The sequence below is a fragment of the Lepidochelys kempii genome, chromosome 27, assembly GCF_965140265.1.
Source record: "Lepidochelys kempii isolate rLepKem1 chromosome 27, rLepKem1.hap2, whole genome shotgun sequence".
Classification (NCBI taxonomy): domain Eukaryota; kingdom Metazoa; phylum Chordata; order Testudines; family Cheloniidae; genus Lepidochelys; species Lepidochelys kempii.
Window position 1 is genome coordinate 4,898,980 of NC_133282.1, and position 23,153 is coordinate 4,922,132.

Consider the following 23,153-nt stretch of genomic DNA (forward strand, 5'->3'; position numbering starts at 1 on the left):
ACCCGCCTAGCCAGGCTCCCCTCCCCACAGCCCTACACCTCAGCCTCCCGACATCAGCTCCTGGATGTCTGGCCAGCAACTTCAGCTCAGCTGAGCTTTGGGCCCCTCCAAGCCTCTCCCCTCCCCCGAGGTTCCACACCCCACCTCTGGCCATCACCTGGGCGTCTCCTCTCACAGGCCCTGGATCTAGACTAGAAGCGGGCAAACTACAGAACCACGGGCCACATCCGGCCCGCAGGACCCTCCTGCCTGGCCCCTGAGCTCCTGGCCTGGGAGGCTAGCCCCTGGCCCCTCCCCTGCTGTCCCCCCTCCCCTGCAGCCTCAGCTCGCCGTGCTGTGGGCACAATGCTCTGGGCTGCTGAGCAGCACAGTTGCAGAGCCGCAGCCTGACCAGTGCTCTGTGCTGCATGTAAGGGTGCAGGGAGCTGTGGGGGTTGGATAGAGGGCAGGGGAGTTCAGGGTGGTGGTCAGGGGGTGGGGGTGTGGATAGGGGTCAGGGCAGTCAGAGGGTGGGGAACAGGGGGGTTGGATGGGGGCAGGGGTCCCAGGGGGGCAGTCAGGAATGAGAAGGGGGGTTGGTTGGGGTGGCAGAAGGCAGTCGGGGGGGGGCCCAGGGGTGGTCAAGGGACAGGGAGCAGGGGGTGGTGGATGGGGCAGGAGTCCTGGGGGGGCTAACAGGGAACAAGGGGGTTGGATGGGGCAGGAGTCCCGGGGGGCCATCAGGAGACAGGGAACAAGGGGGTTGGATGGGGCAGGAGTCCCGGGGGAGCTATCAGGGGAAGAGAAGCAGGGGGGTCGGATAGGAGGCGGGGGCCGGGCCACCCCTGGCTGTTTGGGGAAACACAGCCTCCCCTAACCAGCCCTCCATACGATTTTGGAAACCCAATGTGGCCCTCAAGCCAAAAAGTTTGCCCAGCCCTGCTCTAGACCCTCCAGCCAGGCTGTGTCCAAGCCCTATGCTCCTTGCTCGCTCCCCTGTCTCCTGCCTCCGGCTGCAGCCAGCCTGGGCTCGGGCCTGTGCTTTGCACAGGTGGGGCAGGGCACTCACGTCTCGATGGCCTTGCAGATGCTGTCGATGCTGAGGCCGCCCTTGCGGAGCGTGATGGCCAGGTTCTTGGCTCGGTTGGACTCGATCAGCGTCACCTTGCTAGGGGCCTTTTGAACAGCCTTCACCTTCAGGGTGCTGATGTCTAAGCTGGGGCCCTGAGCCTTCGTCTTGAACTGCTCCTCAAAGTCATTCATGTCCAGTTCCTGTGGGGAGGGGAGCGGAGAGGCAGAATGAAGCAGGACAGAGATGCAGAGAGGGAGGGGGAGCACCAGCACAATGTGGGGGGGTGTGCAGGGGAGAGAGGGGGAGCCCGTTCCTCTAGGGCTGGGCCGGCTTCATACTGGTGATGTCCATGAAACTGTCCCAGCACTAGAGCCCCTCTCCAGGGTGCTGAAGAGCCTCCTCCAGCCACTTTCCCAGCAGGCTGGCAGGCAGGAGGCTCTTCCCTCTGCTTCCCGCACGCTGCTGCCCCATCTCACCTCCCTGGGCTGGGCTGTGCCAGGGCTGGGTGCTCCCGGGCTCAGGAGCCCACGCGGAGTCTCGCGACACCAGGCTGCCAGTCCGGCCTACAGGCCCCTCGGGCAGTCTCCACGCAGAAATGCCTCGGTCAGCACAGCTCAGAGCCTGCTCCGCCCCCCAGCCTATCCGCCCGGGACAAGGCAGCCTCACCTGCAGGACCTTCTCGTCGTTGAGCTCGTTGAAGACGGTCCCGTTGATCTGGGTGGGTTTCAGAGCCACCCAGTTGAAGATGGGCATTCTGAACTTGGTTTGAATTGGCTTCTTGATCTTGACGGCTAGCAGGGAGAAGGAGGGAGAGGAGTGGGCTGGAAAGCTTGGCATGAGCGCCCACAGAACCAACCTGTGGTGCCAGGACAGCCAGGACCTCACAGCTCCTCCAGCACCCTCACAAAGCTTGCACAAGGGTTTCCACGCCTCCAACAGAGCACGGCCCAGCTGGCCAGGGGCATTGTGGGCAATCTCCTTTCCCTGGCGCACGGCTTTGCCGCTGGAGGCAAGGCGGCAGATGGACCGATGTTCTGATCCATTTGGCAGAAGGCCAGGGACCAGGCTAAGCGGCCAGGACCCGAGCTGGAATGGCCACAGGTGCGATACTGAGTTAGACGGATCGATGGTCTGATACAGGCTGGCAGGGGGGTTTCACTGCTAGGTCAGGGGGACAGATCGGCCCCAGGTCATTTTCAGCTGAAGGCTGTTTGGTGTGAAGTGATGCATGTGATCAGTCTCCACAACACATCCAAACCCATTCCCCTGGCTGACTCAGCAGGGGTGAGGGCTGTCTGGACCAGGGGGACTGACCATCCCTTTTGTGATTAGGGTGACCAGATAGCAAGTGCGAAAAATCGGGATGGGGGAGGGGGGTAATAGGAGCCCATATAAAAAAAAGCCCCAAATATTGGGACTGTCCCTATAAAATGGGGACATCTGGTCACCCTATTTATGGTGTGAATGATGCTATGCCTAATCGGTGGATAACCAGGGGACCCGTCTTCCTAGGGCATCCCCGGCCCCTCTGCCCAGCGCTGTGCTCTGGCTCTCACCCTGCACACTCCATGGACACCATCATATCCCGGAAACTGGACTCACCTGAACTGGCTGCTGTGCTCGGGCCACTGACCTCTCCAGCTGGCATTCCCAGGGGTGGGGGGGGCGGGGGGGGAGGTGCCGGGCCACCCTCCACTGAGAGGGGAGGAGGTGGTGGGATTTCGACCCCAGGAAGGGGCGGGGCAGGCGGAGGGGGTGCAGAAGGTGGGGCTTGCTGCTGAGAAGGCAGGTTGACAGAGCCTGCGTCATCGGTGTGGGGCAGTGATGGGGGAGATGGAGGCGGAGGAATCGTCTGGGCAGCAGCAGGGGGCGGCAGTGGGGAGCAAATGGAAGGAGATGGGAAATCTGCAAAATAAGTAAGAGAAATGTCACCCATCCACCCTGCCAGCAAGGGAGAGACTAGGCTCAGCAAGACGCCGAGGCGTCTGTCCCCAGCCACTGACCTGCTGGGTGACCTCTGGCAAGTCACAGCCCCCTCTCTGTGCCTCAGTTTCCCCATTTGTACCATTGGTGTACGATGCTGACCCTCCCCTGCAAAATGCTTTCAGATCCTCAGCTGGGAGGTGTAGCCAGAGAGCGTATCTGAACAGATCCGTGCAGCCCCTGGCCTGGGGGCCCCGATCCCAGGCAGCGGCCCGTGTGCACCATGGGGCGAACACAGGCAGCCGGTGGGCAGCGGGGCCAGCACCAGCATGTGGAGATCCAGCTCCCTGCCGGCGAAGAGCCACCCTGGGGGCTCCGGGGCTTGCAGCCCCAGCCGGGACAGGCCGGAGGGGAGGAGCCCAGGGGTGGGCCACGGTAACCCAGAGCCTCACTCCCAATGCAGGGGTCCTCTTAACCCCTGCAGCCCCCCAGCTACGCTGCCCACTGACGGTACCTGTGCTGGTAGAGGCGGCAGCTTCTATAGGAACCGTGGGGACTGCTGTGGTTTCCATGACAACAGGGACAATCTCGATGGCAACGGCTCCCTCTGGCCCACGCAGGATCCGGACTAACCCCTTCTCCTCCAGCTCCTCCAGCTTCTGCTCCAAGGCCGAGGGCCGGGCGTCTGCCGGCCGCTGCTGCGGGGGGGGCTGGGCTTGGCCGCTGGAGTCGTTGAGCCGCTCCTGAGCGGACACACACAGCACCGCGGGCATCAGTGCCGTCCCCCCTCACAGGCGGAGGGACCCGATCCCCTCTGCCTCGCGCAGCAGCCAGCAGGGACCAGCCCGCCCGAGAGATCCAGCGGGGGTGGGGGGATCATCCACAAACAGAGAGAGGCACCACCATGCCCCCCCCGCCCCATCTCCGGCACTGGCAGCTGGGTGCCAGGAGCCCACCGACAGCAGGAGGGCCCCCGTCCCAGCCTCGCCGCCCTGGGAGAGGAGCCACTCGGGAAGGCTGACAGCAGCATCACCCCCCCACCATTGCGAGATCTCAGTGCGGGAACATCTCCCCACTGGAACGCCCCCCACGCTGCCCGTCTCCCTGCCCCCACCCCGCCCGACACCTCTCTCACTGCCCCCCTGCACCTCCCCACTTGGCCTCACCCTGCCCCAGCCGAGGTGCCCCGCCCTCCCCTCCCCGCTGGTCTCACCCGCAGCGTCTCTGCTTCACGGCGCGTCTGGCTCAGCTGTTTCTCCAGCTCCGCGATCTTGGCCATTGACTCGTTCTCCACATCTTGGAGCTTCTCTGTGAGCTGCAAGAGGAGCCAACGCTCAGCCAGTCCCCCACGAGGGGTGGGCCTGGGCACAGGCTCCCAGCATCCCGAGGGAGGAGGGGAACTGCAGGTCAGACAGCCCCGATGCCAGGAGACCACGCTGGGAGCCCCCTGCCCAAGAGAAAGGTCCCAGCGCCCCCCCTCCAGCTGCCAGGGGCTGGGAGAACTCCTGGGACCGCAAGCCCAGGACGTGGGAAGCCCCTGGGCTAGGCAGCGTGCCAGGGCACTCGCTGCCAGGGTCAAAGCTCCTGGTCCGATAGAGCCACAGGCGGCATGGAGGCCTTGTTCCCTAGCAACTCCCATTGGACGAAAACAGGAACAGCGGGGACCAAAGCAACCAGCCCTCCTGTCCCGGAGCTGGGCGGTACTAGGGGCCTGGAGGAGCAGCCCTGGAATCCCTCCCCGCTCTCAGGTCACAGAGACGCTGAGCACACGGCAGCGTTTTCCTGCCCATACGCAGATGGGCTCCTGCAGCCGCCCTTTGCAGGAACGGCTCCTCGCTCCCTGCCTGCCCTGGCTGGTGCCCCAGGGCCCTTACATGCCCCACTTGCTCCTGGAGGTCCTCCATGTGCTCCAGCACGGCATTCTTGGTCTCTGTGTCCTCCAGCAGGGCACCCACGTCAAAGATGTTATCCAGGTACGCCTGGATCTGCACCTGCAGCTTGTCGCTCTCCGTGTAACGCAGCCTCTGTCACAAGACAGCAAGGGTCCCCATTCAAAGCCAGGCCCAGGCCCAGGCGTCCTGAGTCTAACGTTCTCAGCTGAATGCACATCCACACACACCTCCTCTTCTGGGGTCTCCGCGCAGCCTCCAGAAACACCCTGCTCCTCCAGCCAACACAACTGGTCTGGAATGTGGCTCTGGGGAAGAGGGAGCCGGAGGAGCCCAGTCCTAGCCCAGCCCTTCTCTTTCCCAGCATTTCCAGGCTGCGTGGCCAATAGCCCAGGCTGGTGTGTCACACGTGGTGCGTGCGGACGAGGCCCATTAAAGGAGATGGCTGTAGACAGAGGATGTCCCTCCTTGAGAGGACAGTGGCTAACACCTCCAGTGATGGGGGCATACAGACCAGCCTCCTCTCTCCTCCCTCAGAACTCAGGGGGTCAGAGCAGCCTCACCTCCAGATACTCATCCAGCCCCAGGTGAGTGAACTCGTACTGCAGGAAGACGCGGAAGTTCATGTTCTCCACCGAGTGCACCACGATGTTGATAAACTGCATGCAGGCCACCTGCCGGGGAGCCCCAGGGTTAGCACCAGAGCCTCTCCTTCCACCAGGGCAAGCGGCGGGCGGGGGGTAGTGAGACACAAGCAGGGACACTATAGCCATCAGTGACCAGCACCAGAAGCAGCTGCCTGGCCTCCCAATCTTGTGACCTTGCCGCTCGAGGGTCTCGTGCTAGGCACATAAGCCAGCGTGAACAGTTCCAGCACGCATGAGATGGCGTCTCCCAGAGCTAGTGCCCTAGCGTGGCCGCGGAGTGCTTTAAGGAATTAGCAGAGAGGAGGCCCAAGGTCAAGCAAGTCAGCAGCAGAGAAGAGAACCCCAGCGTCCTGCCACCCACTCCAGAACACGGTCTCCCTTAATCAGAGCAGAAGAAATCATTGATCGTTTTTGTTTGGTGGCTAAACCCTAAATAAATAAATAAATAAATAACTCATTTTCTTTCAAACCGAAGTGGGATTTTTTTCGTTTTTTCCTCTCAATGAAACAAAATCCACCACCACAACAATGTCATTTGCACTGAATGCAACGTTCGGAACGCCGACTTGGGGGGAGGCATAGCTCAGGGGTTTAAGCATTGGCCTGCTAAATCCAGGGTTGTGAGTTCAATGCTTGAGGGGGCCATTTAGGGATCTGGGGCAAAAATTGGGGATTGGTCCTGCTTTGAGCAGGGGGTTGGACTAGATGACCTCCTGAGGTCCCTTCCAACCCTGATATTCTATGATTCTATGATTCTATGAAACAAAAGCGTCAACCCAGTTTGTTTAGACATTGGCTAAATAATCTTTTTTGCTTTCAGGGTTTTTTGTGGCTGAAACTATTCACTGTGTTCAGCCCAAATTCAGTGCCCGAAAAATTTTATGGTGGATTTACTATTTGCCAAAGAAGTGTCACCCAGCTGGACCCTTAACACAGCCACGCTTAGTGGGAGGAGAGGAGGCAAGCCCAGAACCAACACAGCTGCTGGACACAGGGAAAATCAAGCCTCGAAGACCCAGTCAGAGGGGCTAATGGCATTTGGCTAATGGCACCCCTGCTCGCTCCGAGAGACCCTCCAGACTTGCAATATATCAACTACTGCCCTCTAGTGGTCTGATGCCTGTGTACGCTAAAAGCCCTATTACTACTGACCCCAAATGGGATTCACCCGTAGTTCAGGTGGCAGAGGCCTGGGAGTGAGGTTACAGGTTCTTTCCTCAGCGCCGCGCATGTACGGTTTAACAGAGGGCTGAAGGCTGTGTGCGGAGCCCTGGATCCATCCCAGGGGCAGGGGGGCATGCCCACCTATGGTGACAGGCGGAAGGAAGGGGTGCTGCAAACAGCTCTTTCCTGCACTAAGCAGATGGAAAAACCAGCCAAGTCTTCACATCACACAAGCCCTGAACACTCAGGCAGCAGCAGCATGTTATGGATGGTCTGGGGGATGGGGCAGGCGACGGGGCTGCCCTCCCCCCCCCGTCACTCTCCTCCCCCAATGCTCACCATGAAGTCAATGTTACTGTCCTCATTTCGGAAATACTCCATCAGCTTCTCAAAGCGATTCTTCTCTCCGCAGACCTGTGGGCAGGAGCAGAGACCGCTCAGCGCAGGCGGGTTCTGTGCCACGGGCTGCTGCTGCTCCCTGCCAAGCAGAGAAGCCACCCAGCGAGGGAGCCGGGCCCAGACGGTGCCATCCTGCTGCCCTAGAGAGCAGTACGGTGTCTGCCCTGCAGCCAGCCACAGTCCAAAAGCTTTGCAGTGCCCAGAACACGTGTGAGCCTGGGCAGTGCACGGGTCTGCGAGTGTAGGTGCACGAATGAGTGTGCCAGAGCAGACACCCTGCTTCGCTGAGCTCGCCCCAGCGTAACCCCACCCCTCACCACAGCCTGTTCCAGCTCTGAGCCCTCGGCGTAAAACCCCTGCAGCCCGTCTTCTGTTCCAAGGCTTGTGGGACTGAGATTTTTGTGCACTCCTAGAAATGAAGCCAAAGGCAGCTGGGGGAGAAAGGGGGGTAGATTTCCCAGGGGATCTCCAGCTCCTCCTCCCTGCCACATTACTCTAGTAGGTCAAAGCCCCCCAAGGTAAGAGACCATGCAGCGCCCCGCACATGGGGCCCTGGTCTGTGACCAGGCTGCCAGGTGCTGCTGCAGTACAAATCCTCGATAACAACTCGGCCCAGGATGAAACTCCAAAAACTGGCATCGATCTGCCACTAACTGGCATCCATCAGCTGACCAGATGGCTCAATAAAGCCAATGCCTTGCTGCCCCATGGGACTCATAATGACAGCGACCCAGAGCAGGAGAGGGACTCTTGTACGTGGACATGGCCAGGGCACACCAGCAGGCGGCCACATGGCGATTGCTGGAATCCCAGCTGCAGAGGGATGGAAACCACGGAGGCATAAATGTTCAGTCCAGTGCAGCGACTCCTGGGAAGGGTCAGGCCAATGCAGTGCAGCGGGCAGCCCTTTCTGTGAGCCTGGTAGAGGCTGGGCCAGGCCCTGGGAAGACCCAGGATAGGGATACGAGGAGAGGTGGGCTGGGAGCTAGAGCCAGAGAGAACCGGAGGGTGCGTCTGAGTCCAGCAGCCTCCTTGGTTCACCATGGCCCTGCCCAGGCTCCTTCCCTACCAGGAGGGACGCTGCAGCTCAGAACAGGGCCCTGTGATGGTCAGGGCATTTGGGTCCAGCTCCAGCGCTAGGTCCTTTGCCCAACGTCAGGGCATGAGGACATGGGCAAGGTCTGGCCCTCAGAGAGACGGCCTTGTTCTGGGCAGGACTTCTCCAGTTAGCGATGCCTGCGCCATCCTACCCCTGTGCAGTGCAGGGGCAGTGCCCGGGCCACAGGACCTGGGCCAGAGCCAACCAACGAGGGGAGGGAATTGGGGGGTTGTGGACAATTAAATTCCTCCAGCTGCTCCCTGGCTCTCATTTCTCTACTGTTCCTTGCAGGGTGGGGGCTCTGCCATGGGGCTGTGAGCCCTCCATGGCCCATCGTGCAGTGCCAGCAGGGGCTTGGAGAACTCACTCAATACATTAATTAATACCGATTCCCCTCGGATAGCACCTTCCAGCCGAGGCTCGGCACTGGAGCCTCACGCCCCCTTTGAGGTGGGTTAGTTTCATTATTCCCATTATACAGATGGGGAAACAGAGGCATGGAGCTGGAATGGTCTGGCCCATGGTCACCCAGCATGCTAGCAGCAGAGCCAGGAATAGAACCCAGCCGTCCTGGCTCCAAGCACAGCCATGGCTGGGATGCAGGGATAGGAGAGAGACAGCACGGGTAGCTGCTGAAACAGACATGCTAGTGAACTGTAACCCGAGTCACGGAGCCAACAGAGCCCCCCGTGTCCGGCCCCCATGACTGCAGGCCATGCTCCGGCTCACTGGCCCATCACCAGCACAAGAGACCAGGTCCTCTGCCCTCCATTCATCGTTCAGCTGTCAGCCTGGGTTCCCGTCTCCCGCTCGCCTCCCACTAGCCTCAGCCCAGCTCCCTGCTGCTGCACCCGGGAATTCAATCCAGCCTGCAGCCCATGTCACCCAATCGGCCCCTTTGTTGGAGCCCCCTTGTAGGGTTACAGCAGTAACAGAGCGACAGCTGGGGCAGCTCATTGCCAGGCACCAGCAGCCCTGCCCGAGCATTGTATCGCTGACCGAATGCGGCCAGCACTTCGCACGCTGCCAGCGTGGAACAGCCACCACGCAGGGGCCCTCGGCACATTGGTTCTGTTCCACCAGGGGAGAAGGGGGAGCAGCAAAGGGCAACAGCAGGACACGGTGTGACGAAGTGGGACTGTTCTTAATGTTTCCTCTGAATATTGTGGGGGTGCCTCAGTTTCCCCTATGCAGTTCTTAAGTATCTAGGGGGTGGGGTAAGGTTGTATGATCATTGCAGAGCCCTAGAGGGCAGGTGTGTGCAGGGGTCTGGACACAGAGAATGGCCGACACCCTGTTTCCTGGCAACTGATGGCCTGGGCCCTTCCCCCCTGCAAGGTGAGAGCTAAAGGGTTGGAGAACAAAGGAATCAGGTGACCTCCTGGCCCGGAAAGGGACAAAGCCCAGAGGAGGAGGGGCTGGAGAGAGTTTCAGTTTGGGGCTGGTTGGAGACATGGAGTGAAGGGCGGACGTGGTTGTCTGGCTCACTGCCCCCCAAAATGGACCCAACTGAGGGGTCCTGTTCTCTGCACTGACAAGCTCTGGTTTAGACCATGTTTCTGTCATCTAATAAACCTTCTGTTTTACTGGCTGGCTGAGAGTCACGTCTGACTACGAAGTTGGGGTTCAGGACCCTCTGGCTTCCCCGGGAGCCCGCCTGGACGGACTCGCTGTGGGAAGCGCACGGAGGGGCAGAGGAGGCTAAATGCTCTGAGGTCAGACCCAGGAAGGTGGAAGCCGGGTGAGCTGTGTGTCCTGCAGACAGGCTGCTCACAGAGAGGACACTCCCCAGAGTCCTGCCTGGCTTCGTAGGGAGCAGTTCCCGAGTATCGCCCGGGGATGCCGTGACACACGGCCCCGGGGGCTGCTGGGCAGGACAGAGGGACACTGACAGCGCTATGCTGGGTGGCAGGGCTAGGCTGGGGACAGGGCTAGACTGGGGCAGCGTGGGGCTGCCAGGCAGGACATGGGGACACTGGCAGACTTCATGCAGGGTACCCAGGACTCTGGCACAGCCTCTGCCCATCGCTTGCCATCATTAGCAGCACCACACTCAGGAGCCCTTCCCTCAGTGCCCCGAGCTCTCTGGGCGGGGAGATGAGGGAGCTTTCCCCAGTGCTTGGCCTTCCCCCGAGAGGCAAATCTCCGCCACTGCGTGAAGTGCCCCCGTCCCATCCTGTGCTGCACCAGAACCTCCCTGAGGGAGCCCAACGGGAGACGCTGGCAGCACCCGGGCACTAGCCACGCCTGCAAGAACTTCACGGCTGGCAGCGCAGAACCCGCTCTGAGTGCCTGGCAGAGGAGCTGGGCATCCCCCTCTCCGGGGGCACGGGCCGTGGGGCCGTTGCAAAGGGACGTCAGACCCTTCCTTCAGAGCCGCGACACCAAGGGGTCAGAGGTGAGGGGATTTTACAAACCCCAACAGCAAGAGGGATGGTTTCAGGAGCCCAGAACGGGCAGGCTGTTCCCCAGGGACGGCAGGTGGGGGGGCGGCTAAATGTGAGTGGGACGGAAGGATTGTAGGCTGGCTCCAAGGTCATTTGGGGGAGATTTTCAGAAATGTTTAAGGGAGTTAGGAGTATGACTCCCATTGATAGCCAATGGGACTGTGCTCCTAGCTCTCCTAGGAACTTCTAAAAGACTTCCCCTTCCTGGCTGTATGGGGGCAGGGCAAGACTGGTCATGGGCAGAGATACCGCTTTCCAGGCAACGCCCTATGGTCAGAGCCAGGGTCGAGGATTAGGAGACCTGAGGTCCATTCCTGCCTCTGCCACTAACTCACCATGGAGCCTTGGGTGAGTCCTTTCCCCACTCTGTGCCTCAGTTTCCCCATATGTACCATGGTGGGTAACTGTGACCTCCCTCCATAGGATTTACAAGGGTCAATACATCAGCGTCTGGAAAACACCTTGAGATCGTTGGCAGAAGGGGCTAGGGAAGGGCGCCGGATTGTTCCTTGCTACCACTAAGGGCTGGCGCAGAGAGGAAGAGACGGGAAACCTTCGGTACGGCGTCCATCCGACACCCTGCGACACACCCGCATGCCAGCTGTCAGCCCTGGGCAGGGAGCCACGGAGGGCAGAGGTCACGTTCTGACCCCATTCTGAACACCCCCACCTGCAGACAAGCCGGAGCCAGTGCTGGGGGCTCCCAGGAGGCAGCAATGGCAGGAGGGTTGGTTCTTGCCCCAGCACTGGCAGCAGAGACATGCCCTGCCTCTGCCCATCCTGGCTAGAGCATGGGGTCCTGGCCCCCTGCTCTGTCTGCAGAGACACGCCAGCCCTGCCAGCCAGGGCATGCTGCGGAGGGGAGGGGAGGGGATGGAGGGAAGCGTGAGCCAAAACACACCGAGCTGGTGAGGGGCTGGCTGGCGTGCAGATGGCCGCTGGGCTCGGGGAAATGTCTGTGTATTCCGGGGACGGAGGACAGGCTCCAGGGAGCGGGGCTGTGAAGGAATGGGGGATTGCAGAGGGGAGAGGGTCCCGCCGCTCCAGCCCTGCGTCAGTGCCAAGGAGAGCCCCTCATGGACCCGGCCCACAAGGTGTGAGGCAGGGGCTCCTCAGAGAGAGACGTGCTCCATGATGCTCTCCCCAGCCAGAGACCTGTCCCTCAGAGAGACCCCACCTGGGCCCAACCCGATGCTCTGCTCAGTTCTGGCACAGGGCGGGCCGGCCACGCGCAGCACCCACGTCCTTACGCCGAGGGCACAACGTGGTCCTCGGACTGGAGGGGAGACGTAGCTCGGCCCCCCCACAGCAGCGACCAGGTTACCTATCTGACTGGCCAGAGCCCTAGAGGAGGGCCGTGGGGTGCAGCCCTGCGCAAGAGGCGGGGCGGGAGGTGACCGAGCAGGGCTCCCCCAGCTCCTGACACGCAGACACAGCAAGGCGGCACCGAGGGACCAGAACCAGGCTGCTCAGTCACGGAGCGTAAATTCCTGTGGCTGCCACGTTCCTTAGTACCTGGCGCGTCTCCTCTCCTCAGACCTGGCCCAGCTCAGCCCCCAGCAGGCAGCTGGGTACCAGATGGGGAAACTGAGGCCTGGGGAAGGGCAGGGATTTATCAGAGCTACACTGAGAGCTGCTGTCAGAACTGGGACTAGGAGGCAGGAGTTCCTGGCTCCCACCCCTAGGCCAGGCCCCACCCCCATTGCCCCCATCCTCTCCAGCAGGGGCTCTGAGATCCTCAGGGCCAGCCGGCTCCTGGGCCCCACCGGCTCTGACCCAGTCGCTGGGGGACCCACCTCTTTGAAGTTGTCAAAGGCAGCAAGGATGATGTCGTGCCCTCCTCGGACCAGGCACACGGCGGCCAGCAGCTCCAGGACGAGGGCTTTGGTCCTACAGGGAGAACACAGGGTCTGACTCCCTCTGGGGGCTGCCCCTTCTCTATGGCATCAGCCACAAGGTGCTTGTCTTCACTCACAAGCCCCCGCACAGCCTGTGCCCCCTCCCTATGGTCTCTAGTTCACTCCCAGGTCCGTCAGCCCCCTGCCAGCCTCCATTGCCCATATGTTAACCTCTCAAATGACGTGTCCCGTGCTGCCCTGCACGCTTGGGGGAGCTCCCCAAAACATCAGCAAAGCTGCCTCCTGACCCTCCTTAAATCCCTCCTTTGCCACCATGCCACAGCCAGGCCACCGCTGACCAGCCCTACCTCGCTGCTTCCTTGTGCTCCCCCATCTCTGTCTGCAGCTGCCGTCTCTTGTTTCTTACTTAGTCTGTCAACTCTCTGGGGCAGGGCCTGGCTTTTTGTTCTGTGTTTGTACAGCACCTGGCGCAGCAGGGACCCACAGCATGAGGAAGAGGGGCGGGGAGCATACCTGGGGTTTTTGTTGTTCAGACTCAAGGTGATCTCGTTGACACAGGCTGGATGGTTCATCACCAGGCTGAATCCAGACTAGGGGGAGAGGCAGGTGTTAGCAGGTTTCATAGAATCATAGAATATCAGGGTTGGAAGGGACCTCAGGAGGTCATCTAGTCCAACCCCCTGCTCAAAGCAGGACCAATCCTCAACTAAATCATCCCAGCCAGGGCTTTGTCAAGCCGGACCTTAAAAACCTCAAAGGAAGGAGATTCCACCACCTCCCTAGGGAACCCATTCCAGTGCGTCACCACCCTCCTAGTGAAATAGTGTTTCCTAATATCCAACCTAAACCTCCCCCACTGCAACTTGAGACCATTACTACTTGTTCTGTCATCTGCTACCACTGAGAATAGTCTAGAACCATCCTCTTTAGAACCACCTCTCAGGTAGTTCAAAGCAGCTATCAAATCCCCCCTCATTCTTCTCTTCCGCAGACTAAACATCCTCAGTTCCCTCAGCCTCTCCTCGTAAGTTGTGTGCCTCAGCCCCCTGACCATTTTTGTTCCCCTCCGCTGGACTCTCTCCAATTTATCCACATCCTTCTTGTAGTGTGGGGCCCAAAACTGGACGCAATACTCCAGATGTGGCCTCATCAGTGCCGAATAGAGGGGAATAATCACTTCTCTCGATCTGCTGGCAATGCTCCCACTAATGCAGCCCAATCCGCCATTAGCCTCCTTGGCAACAAGGGCACACTGGTGACACATATCCGGCTTCTCGTCCACTGTCACCCCTAGGTCCTTTTCTGCAGAACTGCTGCCTAGCCATTCGGTCCCTAGTCTGTAGCGGTGCATGGGATTCTTCCGTCCTAAGTGCAGGACTCTGCACTTGTCCTTGTTGAACCTCATCAGATTTCTTTTGGCCCAATCCTCTAATTTTTTTAGGTCCCTCTGTATCCTATCCCTACCTGCCAGCATATCTACCTCTCCTCGCAGTTTAGTGTCATCTGCAAACTTGGGGCGGATCCCACGCCTCACCCTTCCCCCACACACACTCTGAAATGCTTGTGTGTCTTTAAGGCAGAGACCACCTGGGCAAGACCAGAGGGGCACGGATTGCAGGCCCATCGCGCCCAAGGTGCTGGCAAGCACCTGCCAGCTGCTCTGCCCCCTCTGCCGGCCCCCACAGGACCCGACACACCAAGCTGAGCCAGGCCAGTTACAAGGACCACACTGAGGAGCAGCTGATGCCATGGTGATGCCATGATGGCAGCTGATGCCATGATGGCACTCAGAGCCCCCTCCCCTGCCGAGGAGAGACCGCAGCACTTAGGGGTCTCTCTCGTGGACCAGGCCCCCAGGCTCAGAGCCACAGAGAGTCCAGGCTTCCAGGCAGCACATCAGGAGGGGCTGCAGGGATGGCAGCTGGGGGCAAGAGGGAGAACCCAACCGGAGGTGAGGGGAGAAAGGGGAAAAGGAAGGAAGGGGGAAGAATCATAGAATCATAGAATATCAGGGTTGGAAGGGACCCCTGAAGGTCATCTAGTCCAACCCCCTGCTCGAAGCAGGACCAATTCCCAGTTAAATCATCCCAGCCAGGGCTTTGTCAAGCCTGACCTTAAAAACCTCTAAGGAAGGTTCCCACCTCCCTAGGTAACGCATTCCAGTGTTTCACCACCCTCTTAGTGAAAAAGTTTTTCCTAATATCCAATCTAAACCTCCCCCACTGCAACTTGAGACCATCACTCCTCGTTCTGTCATCTGCTACCATTGAGAACAGTCTAGAGCCATCCTCTTTGGAACCCCCTTTCAGGTAGTTGAAAGCAGCTATCAAATCCCCCCTCATTCTTCTCTTCTGCAGGCTAAACAATCCCAGCTCCCTCAGCCTCTCCTCATAAATCATGTGTTCTAGACCCCTAATCATTTTTGTTGCCCTTCGCTGGACTCTCTCCAATTTATCCACATCCTTCTTGTAGTGTGGGGCCCAAAACTGGACACAGTACTCCAGATGAGGCCTCACCAATGTCGAATAGAGGGGAACGATCACGTCCCTTGATCTGCTGGCTATGCCCCTACTTATACATCCCAAAATGCCATTGGCCTTCTTGGCAACAAGGGCACACTGCTGACTCATATCCAGCTTCTCGTCCACTGTCACCCCTAGGTCCTTTTCCGCAGAACTGCTGCCTAGCCATTCGGTCCCTAGTCTGTAGCGGTGCATTGGATTCTTCCATCCTAAGAAGAGGAGGAAGGGGGGATGCTGGAGAAAGGGATGCAGGGGAGAGCAGGAAGGTGGCAACTCAGTCACATTCAGGTTTCAGGCCCCACGTGGTGGGACTGACCCTCTGGTCAGCACAGCCCACCCAGGAACGCCTCCGGGGTGCCAGGTGGAACCCGCACTCGCCCCCACCCTGTGTGCCTGGGCTGGAGATGAATCAAACAGTTCACTGCCCGAGGGGCAGGCGAGAGGTCCCCAGTACCATCTGGGCTTCGGGGACTGTCTCCTGCTGGGACCCCGCAGATTAAATGGTGGGGGCTGCTGGCACTGTGCCTCTGGGGTCCCTCCATTTTCACGGGCGGCTGGTGGAGTCCGGGCCACCGCTGGGCGGGGTGATTTCCCTGAGACCGTCCCGGAGGGGCAGCACTTGGTAACAGCAGGGGACAGCGAGGCTCCCTGGGGTGGCTCACAGCTAAGTGGGGCCGAAACTCAGCAGGGAGATCACAACGCCAGACACGTCTCTCCCCGCCTGGCTGCTGGGAAGGGCGAGGGGCTCCCTGTCCCAGAGTGGGGGGGCTCTGCTCTGCAGTGCCTGGACAGGGAGCTCCAGCCCGAGGGTTACCATGGTCCCTGCACAGCAGCACAGAGCAGGACCCAAGCCCCCCTCTCTGCCCAGGAGTCTCCCACCCCACCGGGAACTGCCTTGCTGGCGAGCGTGCTGGCCGGGGACCAGCACCTGGCCCCCCGCAGGGCTGCGCTCGGGCCGCGGCCTTGCCCCACCTGGTAGTTCATGATGGCGCGCAGACACATGATGCAGACGTGGACGTCGTCCTTCTGGCCGATGATGCGCGAGTTCCGCAGAGCCTTCCTGCTGGGCGCCGGGTTGAGTCTGGGCCAAAGGGAGAGAGCGGGTGACGCCAGGGAAGGGCTCGGCGGGCAGCACAGTCACAGAAAGCACCGGCTGGGGGCCTGGCTGGCTCAGACTGGGAACGGGGTCCCCTCTGACCCGTCCACAGTCTGCAGCCCAGACACCCCCCCACAGGCCGTCCTGGCAGAGAGGCCAGCGACTGAGTGGGCTGGGCTCTGCCTCGCGCCAGGACAGGACTGAGGCCCTGCGGTGGGTCGAGCGGGGCAGTTGCTGAACCTGCTGCGGGAAATCAGGAGAGGACCCTTGTCCCAGGGCTGTCAGTCCGGTGCCTTTCACCAACACTACGGGGGCTTATGGCCTGGAATGACCTGGCATTGCGGCTGGGGGAGAGCAAAGGGCACCAGCCCGGCCCAGTCTGCACCCTAGTGCACTGGTGATCTCAGATGGCTGCGGGAGGCTCACCGGGGCGCATAGGAGTTCATAGGTGGCCTGGGTTTACTCTCCTGATCGCTCCAAGGGGTGCTGGAGGGGACGCTTGGGTGGACTTGTTGAAAGAATGTGTGGATCTGCTGGTTCAAGTGGCAGCACCTGAAGGAGGATTACGGCCTGCAGGACAGGAGGGAGAAACAGTCCTTGATGGGGAGGTGCCCTCCTTGGAGGCACGTGGCGGAGTGGAATGGCGGGGGCTTGGCGACCTCTCTGGGGCACAGGCAGATGGCCAGGAGGCCTCAGCGTCCAGCAACGGAGCAAGGCCAGGTTGTGCACTAAGCACCACGCTCTTCTTACAGGTGGCTAGAGGGCCCAGGGCCTGGATCTTCCTTGGCTTTACCACCAGGCCCTGCTCATCACACCTCTGATCTTTGCATGCAGTGAACTTCCTTTGCCTTTCCATGCTCACATTTCTAAATATCCAGTCCCTAAAGAGGGTCCCTGCCCTGTCCATGTCACTGCACTGGCAGCTGCTCCCTCGCGTCCCAACCCCTCAGAGCGGATGGCACACATTGACACCCCCACAGCCTGCAAGGGCGCAGTCTCCAGGGGCACATGTGTGGGCTTTAAGCCAGTAATTCTGGGCTGGGTTCCTGAGCAGTCACTGCAGGTAGCAGCCGGGTGAGCTGGGAACTCAGTATGTCCCTATTGATTCTTAAGGGGTATTTCTGCTCTGGAAATCAGCTGGCACAGTGCCTGGGGTGCCATGGCTATCATCTCTCTGGCTCCATGCCCAGCGTGCTGTGGTTAGGTGATTTCCTAGCTGCCAGCCTTGCAAACACACCCCGGGGAGTGGGGGGGACGACACTCCAGGCTCTTTCCTCCTTGCACATCACCATCAGCAGCCAAGGCTCTGCAGGCCAAAGCAGACACCACCTGCGCAGCCCTAGAACTACCCAAAGGAGCGATTCTATGCATGCACAAAAGGCTCCTCCCCCGGCTAAACAGGTCCCGCAGCGCTAATGGGGTCAGACTCCGGCCGTCCCCTGCCACCCGTGGCTGGGCTGGCCCCACAGGGCCAATGGGATCAGACTCCAGCTTACTCCCCCTGTGGCTAGGCTGGCCTCACAGGACCAGTGGGGTCAGACTCCAGCTCCCACCCCCACCCCCTGACTGGGCTGGCCCCACGGGGATAACAGGAGTAAACACCTGTATCCCTGAGTCAGTAGGTCTGACTGCACACAAAGGGAGCGTGAAGCGGCACCGTAGGACGACCTCACACACGACGAGAAACAGAACTGGGAAGTGAGCCAGAGCCTGACCCCAAGCACCAGGAACCCTGGGGCAGACGGCAGAGCCAAATCTCCACCATCCCCAAGAGCGAGCCCTGGTTACCTACCGTGAGACACGGCCCGAGGGAAGCGTGCAAAAGAAGCCTGTGGTTAGAATGTAGGAGGGGAACGGACATGCACAGAGCCGCATGAGGTGAGCGGGCTTTGAACTAGAACCGTCTCCCATCAATATGGATCAGAACCAGCCAGATTCAGCCTGGGTGTGGGTGGGTCCAGCTCCACAACGTCCACTTTTAACATTTCACCTTGTTTTCAGATCCACAAGATTTTACCCTATTGTCCTTTTAGGCCTCACAACCTATCCTGTGCTAGCATCCTGATGGGGAAACCGAGGCACAGGAGGGGACAGGACTTGTCCCAGGTCACATGGTGAGTCAGGAGCAGAGTCGGGATGTTTTAGTGGTCAGGGCACTAGGTTCAATTCCCTGCTCTGCTACAGACCTACTGTGTGACCCTGGGCAAATCGTTTAGTCTCTCTGTGCCTGAGCTGGGTGAAATGGGGACAATGGCACTTCCCTACCACCTGGGGGTGCTGAGGAGAAATACATAAGAAGAGGCCAGTGGTAACAGATAAGTAGTTATGATAATTTCTCAGGGACAGAACCTGGATTCCTGGCGCTGGGTCCCTGCATTAGACAGTCCGTGCTTCCTGGGGCCGCGGGAGTGGGGTGTAATTCAGGTACAGATGTTCTCTGAGTCACCAAGCTCCATGTTTATCAGTTTAGGGGGCAGTTGTTAGAGACCTCCCAGATTATCATTTACCCACACTTGGCCTTCTGGCCAACATCAGGTCACTGCAGTTTCTGGTGGTCCTCTAGCGGCTACAGCCCTGACCCCGCTGCGCAAGCATCACTCAGCCACAGCCAATACACTCAGAACTCAAGGAGCAGTGCTGGACATTTATTTCTTGGTGGTGGTGGGTCTTCTTAAATTTATTTTTATTTTAATTGTGAAAAATTTCAACCGGCTCCATTATTCAGGGCTCTAACCCTTCCCTGACACTCACCAAGCCATTAGCCTCAGTAACATCCTGCAGCATGGAGTGCCACGAGTTAAATATATGGTATGCAAAAAAGGAAACGTGGTGGGGAGAGGGGCGGGTTCCTCAGACCAGCAACTCCAGGCTGTACTGACTCCAGATGGGCAGCGTGTCAGCACCAGAGCAACTGAGACAAAGCTGTGTGTGTCGAGATTCATAAGAGGCCAAGTGCAGTGGTGCCCCGGGCGCTCCCACAAGGGGAGCTGATGTTCTGGTGTGTGTGTGGATGTAATTCTTCCCCACTGGGAGCTGGGCACCTCCCTCCCGGCCCAGGGCAGAATCAGGCCCACGAGCTGTGCTAACGTTGGGACGGGAGAGGACTCTCTTCAGCCTGTTTGCTTGGCCAGAAGAACCCCGACCGGATGGCTGCCTACTTGCAATGGCCTCTCCTCCAGCATCTCTGAGGAGGGCGGGGGTGTCCCATGCTGGCTGCGTGTGTTACCTGATAGTCAGGTGCCTCGTTTTGGAGGAGCCCTGTGTGGGGGACGAGGAGCTGCTCTTGCTGAGGTCCTCCATGGATCTGTCCGGGGACTTGCCCTTGTCAGAGCCCGGGCTCCCGTTATCTGCGCTCTCCATATTGTACCTGGAGCCACACACGTGAAGACAGACGTGTGAGTCAGCAGAATGTAGTGAGGCCTCATATGAGGCCGCAGGATCCCGGCCAGTGGCGGGGAAGGGCAGACCCAGCGACAGAGCCCGGTGAGAGGAGGTCCCCCGGCACAGATACCTCACGGCTCCTCGGCAGAGGCCCCACACTCGAGCCCAGGGGCGGCATGAGACTGCCCAGCCCAGCCCAGCTCTCGCTCCTCTGGGGCTGCAGAGACTGGCCCACACCAGCTCGCTCCCCCCGCCAGCCTCCAGCCCCCTCAGCCCGACGCTACCACTCAGCCAGCCAGAGCCACACGTAGCCGCACTCGCCCAGGGCAGAACTGCTGCCTCCAGAGCCCTGCATGGCCCCGCAAACGCCCCCGGGGACCAGCAGTGCCACGGCCGGCGGTTACGCGCAGGGGCGGCCCAAGGCAGCAGGTTGAGGGAGTGGAGACGGACGGGCTTTTAGGGAGATCTCTGCAAGCTGCAGAAATTTCAGCACCCAGGACAGGGACGGAGAAGGGGATGGGGGAGGGGAACCGCTCCTACATATGGGGCGACATTTGTTAAGGGGCCGGGGGTTTCAGAGATTTTAAGGCCAGATAGGGTCATCTAAGCCTGTCCTCCCGCACAGCACAGGCCCCAGACCCGCCCGCAGGGGTGCCACCCGGCCCAGAACGTCTGAGCTAGAGCAAGTTTCTCAGCCTTTGCCAGCTGGCGACCCTGTCTCTGGAGCCAAAATCCGTGCAGCCCCCTCAGCATGGGCGAGAGAACCGTCCCAGTGCCCCCATGCTCAGCCAACCCTGCCTCTCGGCTGGGGGTTAGACTAGATGGCCCCTAACCCTGCGGGTCTGGGAGCTCTGCATGTTCCCAGAGGCTGGCACGACGCACTTGGCCCTGAAGGCTCGGGGCGCGTGAGGGGAGGGGGACGAGACTTTTCTTGAGATGGTGACTCTCAGGTGACTGGCCACCCCCGATGGCCTCTCATGCCACCCATGGCGAAATGCCAGGCTTGAGCAGAGCTGTCAGGAGATGGCCAGTCTTGATCTAAACACTCCCAGGGATGGAGAATTTACCCTGTTCCACTAGTCGGAGTTTGTCCGGCTTCAGCTCCCAGCCCTTGGGTCTCGTTCTGCCAGGCTGCTCAATCCCAGACCCCTCTGCTCTCAGAAACCTGCTCCTGGTCACACGGGGCCGAGGGAGCCCCGCTCCCACAACCCGCTGGCCTCCCATGGAGAGCTGGGGCCCCAGCCCTCATGTCGTAGGGGGCAGGCTTGTGTGGCCCCTCCCCTCCCACGACCAGTCCAGGACAGGCTCTGTTGCACTAGGGGCTGGCACTCCTTGCATGACACCCGGGCCCTGGTGCCAGAGGGCACAGACTGGTGCACTCGTGGAAGGCTCCTATGGCAGAGACGTGGGCTGCCCCAGCCTGTGGCTCTTGGCCCTGCCATCCCGGGAGGCTGCTTTCAGAGACTCCTTCCCAACGAGCCACAAAGAAAGCAAAGGGACCGCCTCCCCCCGGCTCATGGGCTGCTAGCGAGGGATGCAGAGGGCAGTCTAGAGAAGTCAATCTGTGGCCGAAGTCCAGAGCCAGACCCTGTAGACGCAGGAGCAGGGCTCCGATGAAGCATGGTGCTCAGGCAGGTCTCCCGCGTTAGGCCTGAAGTCACAGGCACGACTCGTGCTTACAGCTCGGTGGGGGTCTGAAGCAGGGCCGACGCTTGGGGAGGAAATGGCACCCGGCCCATCGCCCTCCCCTCCCCAGCAGGAGCAAAGGGCTCAGCAGCAACTTACGTGACGGCACACTGGGCGAAGGCGAGGTATTCCAGCAGCACGTCCAGCCCCTTGTTCTCCTCGTTCAGGAACTCCTGCACCCAGCTGGGGGAGAGGAGGTGCGTTAGCCAGGGAGATCAGGCAGGGACAGCCCAGCTGCACCGCCATCCTCAAGCCCATTTCTCTTTTCTTCCTTTTACTTCCTTTCTAGAGCATCTCTCCCCAGCTGCAGGCTGGTGCTCTCTCCCCACAGCCCTCCCCTCGGGCCGGAGCGACCCAGCCCTGTGGCTACCCCTGCTCAGACTGAACCCAGCTGTGACGGGTCTGACGAAGCAGGACTGTTCTTAATGTTTCCTCTGAATATTGTGGGGGTGCCTCAGTTTCCCCTAGGCAGTTCTTAAGTATCTAGGTGGTGGGTGTGACGATGTGACTCAGCAGGGAGGGGGGAGTGTTGACCTGGGAATGTGCCCTGGGGATGGGAGACCTGAGAGCCTGTCGCCTGAGCCAGGAGGGGGAGGGGGAGGTAACACCTCTGCCCAGGAATGTGGACGGAGACTGCAGGAGGGAACCTGCTGGGTGGGTTTAGTTTTCAGTTTGGGGCTGGGTGGAGGAACGCAGGGAACCCCAGGGCTGGGGTCTAAGCTCCCTGCTCCCCCAGAAGGACGTGACTGAGGGGTCCTGGTTGTACCCACAAGCTCGGTTGTGGACTGTGTTCCTGTTGTCCAATAAACCTTCTGTTTTACTGGCTGGCTGAGAGTCTCAGTGGATCCCAGGAAGAGGGGTGCAGGGCCTGGACTCCCCCACACTCCGTGACAGTGGGATATGGGTGTATGATCATTGCAGAGCCCTAGAGGGCAGGTGTGTGCAGGGGTCTGGACACAGAGAATGGCCGACACCCTGTTTCCTGGCAACTGATGGCCTGGGCCCTTCCCCCCTGCGAGGTGAGAGCTAAAGGGTTGGAGAACAAAGGAATCAGGTGACCTCCTGGCCCGGGGAAAGGGACAAAGCCCAGAGGAGGAGGGGCTGGAGGGAATGGCAGTTTGGGTCTGGCTGGGGACATGGCGTGAAGGGCAGATGTGGTTGTCTGGTTCACTGCCCCACAAAATGGACCCAGCTGAGGGGTCCTGTTCTCTGCATTGACAAGCTCTGGTTTAGACCATGTTCCTGTCATCTAATAAACCTTCTGTTTTACTGGCTGGCTGAAAGTCACGTCTGATTGCAAAGTTGGGGGGCAGGACCCTCTGGCTTCCCCAGGAGCCCGCCTGGGCGGACTCGCTGTGGGAAGCGCACAGAGGGGCAGAGGATGCTGAATGCTCCGAGGTCAGACCCAGGAAGGTGGAATTTGTGTGAGCTGTGTGTCCTGAAGACTCCCCAGAGTCCTGCCTGGCTTCGTAGGGAGCAGTTCCCGAGCATCGCCCGGGGACTCCGTGACAACTGGTGTCAGAGGTGCGATGTACTGCACCCCATGGATGGCGCTTCCTGCAGTAAGCGACGGGGGAGCAGTAAAATGAAGGGGGATTGACGAGGACCAGGCGTGCTGAAGGCTCGGAGAGGAGCGGTTTCGGGGGGCGGTTAACCCCTGGGAGTGTGTGACCAGCGAGAAGGACTGTGCAGTAATGGGGTCCCCTGGGGACTGTGGTGGGCCGTCTCAGGGGCGGAGGAGCCTGCGGCTTGGCCCTGGGAGAGAGAAGGACTTTTGCAGTAACAGGGTTCCCCTGGGGATTGCAGCGAGCAGTCCAAGGGGTGGAGGAGTCTGCAGCTCGACCCTGGCAAAGAGGTGGTGACCTCGAGAAGGGCTGGCACACTAGGGGTTCTCCCTGGAAACCGTGGGGAGCTGAGAGCACACAGGCCTGTGAGTCCACAACAACTTGGGAAGAGCGGAGTGATGGCCTGTCACCGTCTCCTTAAGAAG

General features: G+C 60.1%; 1 protein-coding gene across 10 annotated transcripts in view; it reads right to left on the bottom strand.

Moving 5' to 3' along the window:
- Nucleotides 1-23,153, bottom strand: part of FMNL1 (formin like 1) — a 71,921-nt gene that overhangs the window by 16,360 nt on the left and 32,408 nt on the right. For 5 of the 10 annotated variants that reach the window (XM_073325667.1, XM_073325668.1, XM_073325666.1 and 2 more), the window contains 14 exons: nucleotides 21,263-21,346; nucleotides 19,323-19,463; nucleotides 16,523-16,648; nucleotides 15,973-16,081; nucleotides 12,992-13,068; nucleotides 12,416-12,509; nucleotides 7,014-7,088; nucleotides 5,427-5,537; nucleotides 4,849-4,998; nucleotides 4,188-4,289; nucleotides 3,489-3,717; nucleotides 2,654-2,956; nucleotides 1,718-1,842; nucleotides 1,049-1,251 (listed from right to left, as the gene is read on the bottom strand). In XM_073325667.1, coding sequence (XP_073181768.1) covers nucleotides 1,049-1,251; nucleotides 1,718-1,842; nucleotides 2,654-2,956; nucleotides 3,489-3,717; nucleotides 4,188-4,289; nucleotides 4,849-4,998; nucleotides 5,427-5,537; nucleotides 7,014-7,088; nucleotides 12,416-12,509; nucleotides 12,992-13,068; nucleotides 15,973-16,081; nucleotides 16,523-16,648; nucleotides 19,323-19,463; nucleotides 21,263-21,346 — 1,929 coding nt within the window. The remainder of the gene's footprint in view (nucleotides 1-1,048; nucleotides 1,252-1,717; nucleotides 1,843-2,653; nucleotides 2,957-3,488; nucleotides 3,718-4,187; nucleotides 4,290-4,848; nucleotides 4,999-5,426; nucleotides 5,538-7,013; nucleotides 7,089-12,415; nucleotides 12,510-12,991; nucleotides 13,069-15,972; nucleotides 16,082-16,522; nucleotides 16,649-19,322; nucleotides 19,464-21,262; nucleotides 21,347-23,153) is intronic. The other 5 variants (XM_073325674.1, XM_073325671.1, XM_073325676.1 and 2 more) reach the window with 3 other exon arrangements.